Genomic DNA, 11,379 nt, shown 5'->3' with positions numbered 1-11,379 from the left:
GAAAAAGAACACCAGCACTACGCACTCGCCCCGCCCAAACCCACCCCACCCCCACAAGTCGGTTGCTTAAGCAACACCCCAGGAGAACCGGCAGAGGAGACACAAGCAGAAAACTAAACGGGCCAGATGTGGCGCTGACTAAGCGGGCTCCAGCCCGCTGCAAGACGCGCTGAGCAGGAAGGCCCACAGCCGCCCAGGCGCTGCGACGCCAGCAAGAGCTAAAACACATGGGCGCCAGATAAGCTGATGACGATAATACGCCACGCCAGCGCCTGGAAAGAAACGCCGCCCAAAAGGAAACCTAGGGGGCCTGCACAGGTGATGCAAGCGTCAGCCGCAAGTTCAACTTCGGTGACCCACCCTGAACCTCCTCCACTTCACAAAGCGCGCCACCCGCCGACCAGATGGCAACAAAGTGCTCCAGCTTAGCCGCCTTGAGCTGTGCGGTGAGAAGCTGAGTGGGCAGAGCCGACAGGGTTTCAGGGGTTAGCGTGGCGGCAGTGAAACGCAGCTGCATCACCCTGCGCAGCTCGCTGACCACCTCCCGAACCACATGCTCCGACGTCTGCTTAGCAGGCTCGCGGGACCAGTACGCACACCAGACGGCGTACAAGAAGGTGGCCCGCAAAGTGGTCCACAGCAGCGCGCCCGCCCCCCGCGGGCCTGAGGCCCACATACCCATGCGGTCCCCCAGCATGAAGCCCACGTCCGTCACTGGCGGCGCCGCTGCCTGGGGCGCAACGCAGGCCCACAGCTGCTGCAGCCACGTCCTTGCCTGCGCATAAGCTGGACACTCCAGGAAGATGTGCGTTAGGCTGGCCCACGCCCGCGGGCCAGGTGGCCCGCAGGCGGGGTGAGGACAGTGCGCCCCCAACCCCCCGCACCCCGTGGTCACCCGTGGCCGAATGCCCTTGCCCGCCCTGTACAGCCCGCAAGGCAGGTAAGCATGTTGCAGCCTGTACACCAGCACCTTTGCCCCCCGACTGGCGTGGCTGTCCCACAGCCTCCGCCACGTACCCCGCAGAAGGGACGCATCCGGGGGCGGCATGCGAGGGTCGCCCTCCACCGCCGCCGCTGCTGCCGCCGCCGCCGTGGCAGGCCCAGTGCTAGGTCCCGCCCCGCCCGCCGCCTGCTCCTGCAGCCGCGCGGACCGCCGCGGCCCCTCACCCGACTGCTGGGACGGGGACGCATACGACTGCAGTTCTCTCGCCGGCGTGTTCTGCAGCCCGGCTGCCGCAGAGGTGCGGTGAAGCCAGGGGTCCAGAGCCACCGGGTTATTGTGGAAATGCTGCGCCGCCGTGGTGGTCAGCTGCGCCGCTGCACGCTGCCACTCCGCCTCCCGCTCCGCCAGCCGCGACTGTGCCGCCGGCTGGGGCCCCGAATCCCCCGCCTGCTGTGTTGGCGCCGGGCACGGCATGGCTGCGGGGCGGGCCGGAGCCGGAGGTGCGGCCGGGTTGGCCGCGGTGATGGCCCGCCGCACGTCCCGCACCGTGTAGTCCGCCAAGCTGACACCCGCAATCCGGCAGTGCTCCGGGTGCACCACCACCCCAGCCTCCGGCGCCAGGAAGTACGGCGCCCGAGGCCACGCCCCCGCCCGGTCCCCTGGTGATGCTGCATCGTACGCCGCCCGCTCTTCAAAGGTCCACAGGTGCCGCGGCTTGCGATGCTGCAGCACACAGGCAGGCTGCCACGCCCCATCCACCGCCGGGGGCAGCACGCCAGGCCCAGGCTCCAAGAGCCGCCCCGTGTAGTGGACGTAGGACACAGCCCCCGCAGCGTTAGCCACCCACAGCTGGTCCAGGCTAACCCGCCACTGTGGCGGCGCCGCTGGCGGCTGAGTGGCTGGCTGGGGCGGATGCTGTTCCACGCCCGCGCTCCGCACGTGGCCGACCGCGGCCGCCAGCCGGGCAGGCAGCCCCGCTTGCGTCGGCGCGTCGCTGTACACCCACGCCCACGTGGTGGCGGAGTCCGGGCGCACATGAGTAAGCAGCGCCCGGGTGAGCGTCTTCCAGGGTTGCCGGCCTGGCTGGGCAAGCAGGGCGAAGGTCTTAGCTTGCAGGGCAGACAGGAACGCAGGCAGGTCGACGTGGTTGACACCCCCATCCTTGTACGGCAGACAGGCCGTTTCCCGCTTTGGCAGCAGGAGCGGGTTCCCGTGCGACACCAGGCTGGCGTCCTCAGCGTGCATGGAGCGCGCAGCAAAGTGGTCCACCAGGTCGGTGAGTTCCTTCAGCTGCGCAGGCGACGGGTTGAGGAAGCTGAAGTGGTAGGCCAGCTTCGCCGCCAGCACCTGCTTCGCAATGTGCACACGGCCAACCAGAGTCAGAGACAGGGCAGCCCACAGACGCGCCACAAACGCCATGCCGCGAGCCCGCCGGGTGTACAAGTCAGCTGCAGCCGCATCCGAGTCCCACGACAGGGGCACACCCAGGTGCGTCACGGCGCCAGTGGTAAACGGCACCCCCGTGTGTGGGCAAGGGCCCGTCAGGTGCGCAAACCTGCCAAGGCCCATGGCCTTGCTCTTGTCCGGATGGACACGGGCGTTGGACGCGCGGCAGAACAGCTGTACCGCCGCCATCAGGACCGGCCCGTCCACCGCCGGGTCGCGCGCCGTGAGGGTCGTGTCGTCAGCGTGGTGGGCAGCCGGTGGCGCCTGCTCGCCGCTGGGTAACAGGGGCGTGCGCAGTGCCCCTTGCTCCACCTGCCGCCGCAGAAAGGACGTCAGTGGCTGCATCTGGATGACCCACAGGGGTGGTGAGGCGGTGCTGCCCTGCGGCAAGCCGTTCAGCACTGGGAAGGCGTCAGAGAGCATCCCGTTCACACACACGCGGGCAGAGCCGTTGGCAGTGATCAGGCGGATCCAGCGCAGCATGCGCGGCCCAAACCCCAGTCCCTCCGCGGACGCATACAGCCACTGCCGGTGCACCCGGTCATACGCCTTTTCAATGTCCAAGAAGTACAGCGCACCACCCTGCCGTGGCGTGCCGTCCGCGCCCACGTCCAGGCGCATCCATTCGATCAGGCCTTGGAGGTACAGCGCGTTGTCTCCAATCCAGCGGCCGGTGATGAACGCAGTCTGCAGCTCATCCACAACTGCATCCAGGGCGGGCTGCAGGCGGGCGCTGACGGCCTTGGACACCATCTTGAAGTCGCAGTTGAGCAGCGTGATGGGCCGGTAGGACGCCAGCTCGGCGCGGTCCAGGCTGTTGCCCTTGTAGATGAGGGTGATGATGCCCTCCCGCCAGGAGGCGGGCAGCGCCGCCGCCATTTCACCGCCATCGTGGGCGTCTGCAGCGGCAGCAAAGGCAGCGGCAGCAGCAGCACACAAGCGCGGACCCAGCAGCGCCCAGAAAACCTTGTACACCTCGTACGGGACCCCGTCCGACCCAGGCGCTTTACCATTGGCGGAGCCAGCCAGCGCTGCCATCAGCTCGGCATCACTGAGGGCGCCGTCACCGGACCCCTCTGCGGCGGCCTGCAGATCCGCCGGAACCTTGCGGTCAATGGCCGCCAGAAGCTGTTGCTGCGACGCCGTACAGACCGGCTGCACGCGGAACAGGCCGGTGGGGCTGGTGCTGCTGTACATGGCTGCGGCGGCTGCTGAGACAGTGATGCGCGTGCCCGGCCCCGTGAGCGCCACAGGCGCCGGTTGCCCCGGCACCTTCAAGTGCGTGATGGGCTCCTGCGCGCCGGCTGCTGGCTCGTCAGCCTGCCGATGGAACCAGCGAGTGCCCCGCTCCCCATGCTCCTCCATCAGTGCAGCGCGGGCATTGTGGCTGGCCGCTGCGGCAGCTGCCCGCTCCTCCCGCACTGCCAAGTTTTTTTTTTTTTGAGGAATCATCCTTACAAGGTTGAACAGGGGCAGACGCGCTGCCCCCCTACTGCCCGAAAGCAGCCTGGTCCCCGAGACCAGAACCCTGACAGGGCAAGAAGAGAAGAAAAGAGAAGAAAAACAGAAAACAAACACCTCGAAAACCGCCACCAACCACCCCCATCCATCCCACCCCACCCCACCCCGACCCGGCAGACAGAGCAGAAGGCTGGCCCCCCCGCCCCCCGGGAGGGGTCGCACAAAAACACCGCCAGACCTAACCCAAGCACCAAACTACACCACAGCCTAACCGCAAGAACCACCACCACCGCACGCCAGAAGAGGAAACACCAGCGCTACGCACTCGCCCCGCCCAAACCCACCCCACCCCCACAAGTCGGTTGCTTAAGCAACACCCCAGGAGAACCGGCAGAGGAGACACAAGCAGAAAACTAAACGGGCCAGATGTGGCGCTGACTAGGCGGGCTCCAGCCCGCTGCAAGACGCGCTGTGCAGGAAGTCCCACAGCCGCCCAGGCGCTGCGACGCCAGCCAGAGCTAAAACACATGGGCGCCAGATAAGCTGATGACGATAAACGCCACGCCAGCGCCTGGAACGAAACGCCGCCCAAAAGGAAACCTAGGGGGCCTGCACAGGTGATGCAAGCGTCAGCCGCAAGTTCAACTTCGGTGACCCACCCTGAACCTCCTCCACTTCACAAAGCGCGCCACCCGCCGACCAGATGGCAACAAAGTGCTCCAGCTTAGCCGCCTTGAGCTGTGCGGTGAGAAGCTGAGTGGGCAGAGCCAACAGGGTTTCAGGGGTTAGCGTGGCGGCAGTGAAACGCAGCTGCATCACCCTGCGCAGCTCGCTGACCACCTCCCGAACCACATGCTCCGACGTCTGCTTAGCAGGCTCGCGGGACCAGTACGCACACCAGACGGCGTACAAGAAGGTGGCCCGCAAAGTGCTCCACAGCAGCGCGCCCGCCCCCCGCGGGCCTGAGGCCCACATACCCATGCGGTCCCCCCAGCATGAAGCCCACGTCCGTCACTGGCGGCGCCGCTGCCTGGGGCGCAACGCAGGCCCACAGCTGCTGCAGCCACGTCCTCGCCTGCGCATAAGCTGGACACTCCAGGAAGATGTGCGTTAGGCTGGCCCACGCCCGCGGGCCAGGTGGCCCGCAGGCGGGGTGAGGGCAGTGCGCCCCCAACCCCCCGCACCCCGTGGTCACCCGTGGCCGAATGCCCTTGCCCGCCCTGTACAGCCCGCAAGGCAGGTAAGCATGTTGCAGCCTGTACACCAGCACCTTTGCCCCCCGACTGGCGTGGCTGTCCCACAGCCTCCGCCACGTACCCCGCAGAAGGGACGCATCCGGGGGCGGCATGCGAGGGTCGCCCTCCACCGCCGCCGCTGCTGCCGCCGCCGCCGTGGCAGGCCCAGTGCTAGGTCCCGCCCCTCCCGCCGCCTGCTCCTGCAGCCGCGCGGACCGCCGCGGCCCCTCACCCGACTGCTGGGACGGGGACGCATACGACTGTAGTTCTCTCGCCGGCGTGTTCTGCAGCCCGGCTGCCGCGGAGGTGCGGTGAAGCCAGGGGTCCAGAGCCACCGGGTTATTGTGGAAATGCTGCGCCGCCGTGGTGGTCAGCTGCGCCGCTGCACGCTGCCACTCCGCCTCCCGCTCTGCCAGCCGCGACTGTGCCGCCGGCTGGGGCCCCGAATCCCCCGCCTGCTGTGTTGGCGCCGGGCACGGCATGGCTGCGGGGCGGGCCGGAGCCGGAGGTGCGGCCGGGTTGGCCGCGGTGATGGCCCGCCGCACGTCCCGCACCGTGTAGTCCGCCAAGCTGACACCCGCAATCCGGCAGTGCTCCGGGTGCACCACCACCCCAGCCTCCGGCGCCAGGAAGTACGGCGCCCGAGGCCACGCCCCCGCCCGGTCCCCTGGTGATGCTGCATCGTACGCCGCCCGCTCTTCAAAGGTCCACAGGTGCCGCGGCTTGCGATGCTGCAGCACACAGGCAGGCTGCCACACCCCATCCACCGCCGGGGGCAGCACGCCAGGCCCAGGCTCCAAGAGCCGCCCCGTGTAGTGGACGTAGGACACAGCCCCCGCAGCGTTAGCCACCCACAGCTGGTCCAGGCTAACCCGCCACTGCGGCGGCGCCGCTGGCGGCTGAGTGGCTGGCTGCGGTGGGTGCTGTTCCACGCCCGCGCTCCGCACGTGGCCGACCGCGGCCGCCAGCCGGGCAGGCAGCCCCGCTGGCGCCGGCGCGTCGCTGTACACCCACGGGGACCAGGCTGCTTTCAGGCAGCAGGGGGGCAGCGCGTCTGCCCCTGTTCAACCTTGTAAGGATGATTCCTCAAAAAAAAAAAAAACCCACGCCCACGTGGTGGCGGAGTCCGGGCGCACATGAGTAAGCAGCGCCCGGGTGAGCATCTTCCAGGGTTGCCGGCCTGGCTGGGCAAGGAGGGCGAAGGTCTTAGCTTGCAGGGCAGACAGGAACGCAGGCAGGTCGACGTGGTTGACACCCCCATCCTTGTACGGCAGACAGGCCGTTTCCCGCTTTGGCAGCAGGAGCGGGTTCCCGTGCAACACCAGGCTGGCGTCCTCAGCGTGCATGGAGCGCGCTGCAAAGTGGTCCACCAGGTCGGTGAGTTCCTTCAGCTGCGCAGGCGACGGGTTGAGGAAGCTGAAGTGGTAGGCCAGCTTCGCCGCCAGCACCTGCTTCGCAATGTGCACACGGCCAACCAGAGTCAGAGACAGGGCAGCCCACAGACGCGCCACAAACGCCATGCCGCGAGCCCGCCGGGTGTACAAGTCAGCTGCAGCCGCATCCGAGTCCCACGACAGGGGCACACCCAGGTGCGTCACGGCGCCAGTGGTAAACGGCACCCCCGTGTGTGGGCAAGGGCCCGTCAGGTGCGCAAACCTGCCAAGGCCCATGGCCTTGCTCTTGTCCGGATGGACACGGGCGTTGGACGCGCGGCAGAACAGCTGTACTGCCGCCATCAGGACCGGCCCGTCCACCGCCGGGTCGCGCGCCGTGAGGGTCGTGTCGTCAGCGTGGTGGGCAGCCGGTGGCGCCTGCTCGCCGCTGGGTAACAGGGGCGTGCGCAGTGCCCCTTGCTCCACCTGCCGCCGCAGAAAGGGGCACTACGCCCGTGTCCATCCGGACAAGAGCAAGGCCATGGGCCTTGGCAGGTTTGCGCACCTGACGGGCCCTTGCCCACACACGGGGGTGCCGTTTACCACTGGCGCCGTGACGCACCTGGGTGTGCCCCTGTCGTGGGACTCTGATGCGGCTGCAGCTGACCTGTACACCCGGCGGGCTCGCGGCATGGCGTTTGTGGCGCGTCTGTGGGCTGCCCTGTCTCTGACTCTCGTTGGCCGTGTGCACATTGCAAAGCAGGTGCTGGCGGCAAAGCTGGCCTACCACTTCAGCTTCCTCAACCCGTCGCCTGCGCAGCTGAAGGAACTCACCGACCTGGTGGACCACTTTGCTGCGCGCTCCATGCACGCTGAGGACGCCAGCCTGGTGTCGCACGGGAACCCGCTCCTGCTGCCAAAGCGGGAAACGGCATGTCTGACGTACAAGGATGGGGGTGTCAACCACGTCGACCTGCCTGCGTTCCTGTCTGCCCTGCAAGCTAAGACTTTCGCCCTCCTTGCCCAGCCAGGCCGGCAACCCTGGAAGACGCTCACCCGGGCGCTGCTTACCCATGTGCGCCCGGACTCCGCCACCACGTGGGCGTGGGTGTACAGCGACGCGCCGGCGCCAGCGGGGCTGCCTGCCCGGCTGGCGGCCGCGGTCGGCCACATGCAGAGCGCGGGCGTGGAACAGCATCCACCGCAGCCAGCCACTCAGCCGCCAGCGGCGCCGCCACAGTGGCGGGTTAGCCTGGACCAGCTGTGGGTGGCTAACGCTGCGGGGGCTGTGTCCTACGTCCACTACACGGGGCGGCTCTTGGAGCCTGGGCCTGGCGTGCTGCCCCCGGCGGTGGATGGGGCGTGGCAGCCTGCCTGTGTGCTGCAGCATCGCAAGCCGCGGCACCTGTGGACCTTTGAAGAGCGGGCGGCGTACGATGCAGCATCACCAGGGGACCGGGCGGGGGCATGGCCTCGGGCGCCGTACTTCCTGGCGCCGGAGGCTGGGGTGGTGGTGCACCCGGAGCACTGCCGGATTGCGGGTGTCAGCTTGGCGGACTACACGGTGCGGGACGTGCGGCGGGCCATCACCGCGGCTAACCCGGCCGCACCTCCGGCTCCGGCACGCCCTGCAGCCATGCCGTGCCCAGCGCCAGCACAGCAGGCAGGGGGTTCGGGGACACAGCCGGCGGCACAGTCGCGGCTGGCGGAGCGGGAGGCGGAGTGGCAGCGTGCAGCGGCGCAGCTGACCACCACGGCGGCGCAGCATTTCCACAATAACCCGGTGGCTCTGGACCCCTGGCTTCACCGCACCGCTGCAGCAGCCGGGCTGCAGAACACACCGGCGAGAGAACTGCAGTCGTATGCGTCCCCGTTCCAGCACTCGGGTGAGGGGCCGCGGCGTTCCGCGCGGCTGCAGGAGCAGGCGGCGGGCGGGGCGGGGCCTAGCACGGGGCCTGCCACGGCGGCAGCGGCAGCAGCGGCGGCGGTGGAGGGCGACCCTCGCATGCCGCCCCCGGATGCGTCCCTTCTGCGGGGTACGTGGCGGAGGCTGTGGGACAGTCACGCTAGTCGGGGGGCAAAGGTGCTGGTGTACCGGCTGCAACATGCTTACCTGCCTTGCGGGCTGTACAGGGCGGGCAAGGGAATTCGTCCACGGGTGACCACGGGGTGCGGGGGGTTGGGGGCGCACTGTCCTCACCCCGCCTGCGGGCCACCTGGCCCGCGGGCGTGGGCCAGCCTGTCGCACATCTTCCTGGAGTGTCCAGCTTATGCGCAGGCGAGGACGTGGCTGCAGCAGCTGTGGGCCTGCGTTGCGCCCCAGGCAGCGGCGCCGCCAGTGACGGACGCGGGCTTCATGCTGGGGGGACCGCATGGGTATGTGGGCCTCAGGCCCGCGGGGGGCGGGCGCGCTGCTGTGGAGCACGTTGCGGGCCACCTTCTTGTACGCCGTCTGGTGTGCGTACTGGTCCCGCGAGCCTGCTAAGCAGACGTCGGAGCATGTGGTTCGGGAGGTGGTCAGCGAGCTGCGCAGGGTGATGCAGCTGCGTTTCACTGCCGCCACGCTAACCCCTGAAACCCTGTCGGCTCTGCCCACACAGCTTCTCACCGCGCAGCTCAAGGCGGCTAAGCTGGAGCACTTTGTTGCCATCTGGACGGCGGGTGGCGCGCTTTGTGAAGTGGAGGAGGTTCAGGGTGGGTCACCGAAGTTGAACTTGCGGCTGACGCTTGCATCACCTGTGCAGGCCCCCTAGGTTTCCTTTTGGGCGGCGTTTCTTTCCAAGCGCTGGCGTGGTGTACTATCGTCATCAGCTTATCTGGCGCCCATGTGTTTTAGCTCTGGCTGGCGTCACAGCGCCTGGGCGGCTGTGGGACTTCCTGCACAGCGCGTCTTGCAGCGGGCTGGAGCCCACTTAGTCAGCGCCACATCTGGCCTGTTTAGTCTTCTGCTTGTGTCTCCTCTGCCGGTTCTCCTGGGGTGTTGCTTAAGCAGCCGACTTGTGGGGGTGGGGTGGGTTTGGGCGGGGCGAGTGCGTAGCGCTGGTGTTTCCTTTTCTGGCGCGCGGTGGTGGTGGTTCTTGCGGCTAGGCTGTGGTGTAGGTTGTAGGTTGGTGCTTGGGTTAGGTCTGGCGGTGTTTTGGTGCAACCCCTCCCGGGGGGCGGGGGGGCCAGCCTCCTGCTCTGTCTGCCGGGTCGGGGTGGGGTGGGGTGGGATGGATGGGGGTGGTTGATGGCGGTTTCGAGGTGTTTGCTTTCTGTTTTCTTCTCTTTTCTTATCTTCTCTTCTTGCCCTGTCAGGGTTCTGGTCTCGGGGACCAGGCTGTCTTCAGGCAGCAGGGGGGCAGTGCGTCTGCCCCTGTTCAACCTTGTAAGGATGATTCCTCAAAAAAAAAAGAAAGGACGTCAGTGGCTGCATCTGGATGACCCACAGGGGTGGTGAGGCGGTGCTGCCCTGCGGCAAGCCGTTCAGCACTGGGAAGGCGTCAGAGAGCATCCCGTTCACACACACGCGGGCAGAGCCGTTGGCAGTGAGCAGGCGGATCCAGCGCAGCATGCGCGGCCCAAACCCAAGTCCCTCCGCGGACGCATACAGCCACTGCCGGTGCACCCGGTCATACGCCTTTTCAATGTCCAAGAAGTACAGCGCACCACCCTGCCGTGGCGTGCCGTCCGCGCCCACGTCCAGGCGCATCCATTCGATCAGGCCTTGGAGGTACAGCGCGTTGTCTCCAATCCAGCGGCCGGTGATGAACGCAGTCTGCAGCTCATCCACAACTGCATCCAGGGCGGGCTGCAGGCGGGCGCTGACGGCCTTGGACACCATCTTGAAGTCGCAGTTGAGCAGCGTGATGGGCCGGTAGGACGCCAGCTCGGCGCGGTCCAGGCTTTTGCCCTTGTAGATGAGCGTAATGAGGCCCTCCCGCCAGGAAGCAGGCAGCGCCGCCGCCATTTCGCCGCCATCGTGGGCGTCTGCAGCGGCAGCAAAGGCAGCGGCAGCAGCAGCACACAAGCGCGGGCCCAGCAGTGCCCAGAAGACCTTGTACATCTTGTACGGAACCCCGTCCGACCCAGGTGCTTTACCATTGGCGGAGCCAGCCAGCGCTGCCATCAGCTCGGCATCACTGAGGGCGCCATCACCGGACCCCTCTGCGGTGGCCTGCAGATCCGCCGGAACCTTGCGGTCAATGGCCGCCAGAAGCTGTTGCTGCGACGCCGTACAGACCGGCTGCACGCGGAACAGGCCGGTGGGGCTGGTGCTGCTGTACATGGCTGCGGCGGCGGCGGAGACAGTGTTGCGCGTGCCCGGCCCCGTGAGCGCCACAGGCGCCGGTTGCCCCGGCACCTTCAAGTGCGTGATGGGCTCCTGCGCGCCGGCTGCTGGCTCGTCAGCCTGCCGATGGAACCAGCGAGTGCCCCGCTCCCCATGCTCCTCCATCAGTGCAGCGCGGGCATTGTGGCTGGCCGCTGCGGCAGCTGCCCGCTCCTCCCGCACTGCCAAGTTGGCCATGGCCGCAGCCTGACGCTGCGCGGTGCTGGCACCCGGCCGGTCGGCCAGGGCAGCGGCCGTGTCTGCGGCCAGCACCACGCCATGCAGCCCATCCCGGGTCTGGCGTGCATGCCGACGGTGGATGCTGGTGGCGGCCTCCCGCAAGAAGAACTTGTCCGCCTCCCATTGCGTGCAAGCGCCGTCACCTGTACTGGCCACGGGATTTGCGGCAACGTGCGCCTCCAAGCGCTGCTCGAGCTCCAGACGCAGTGAGGGGTGAAACAGCAGGTATGTGGGGAAGCGCCACTGCTCCCGGTGCGCATGTGGCAGGTCGGGCAAGGACAGGGTGAGCAGCACACCGTTGTGGTCCCCAGGCGCCCCATACGTGCGAGCGACATCCACCACCCACGGCGCCGCGGTGGCACTGACATACCA

At 67.8% G+C, this 11,379-nt stretch overlaps 1 protein-coding gene across 2 annotated transcripts in view; it reads right to left on the bottom strand.

Moving 5' to 3' along the window:
* The window catches only part of CHLRE_25g756397v5 (uncharacterized protein), a 7,912-nt gene extending 1,127 nt beyond the window's left edge, over nt 1-6,785 (bottom strand). The window contains exons 1-5 of one of the 2 annotated variants that reach the window (XM_043072967.1): nt 6,199-6,785; nt 5,361-6,087; nt 4,510-4,603; nt 1,018-3,810; nt 361-786 (exon numbers count right to left, since the gene is read on the bottom strand). In XM_043072967.1, coding sequence (XP_042914109.1) covers nt 361-786; nt 1,018-3,810; nt 4,510-4,603; nt 5,361-6,087; nt 6,199-6,755 — 4,597 coding nt within the window. In that variant the 5' untranslated portion in view covers nt 6,756-6,785. Of the gene's footprint in view, nt 1-360; nt 787-1,017; nt 3,936-4,509; nt 4,604-5,360; nt 6,088-6,198 lie in introns of those variants that run through there. The other variant, XM_043072968.1, reaches the window with a different exon arrangement.
* Between the last annotated feature and the right edge of the window lie 4,594 nt (nt 6,786-11,379).

This window comes from Chlamydomonas reinhardtii (assembly GCF_000002595.2).
Source record: "Chlamydomonas reinhardtii strain CC-503 cw92 mt+ unplaced genomic scaffold scaffold_25, whole genome shotgun sequence".
Lineage (NCBI taxonomy): Eukaryota > Viridiplantae > Chlorophyta > Chlorophyceae > Chlamydomonadales > Chlamydomonadaceae > Chlamydomonas > Chlamydomonas reinhardtii.
The sequence above is the reverse complement of the archived record's forward strand: the minus strand, read 5'-3'. Positions and strand labels throughout refer to the sequence as shown.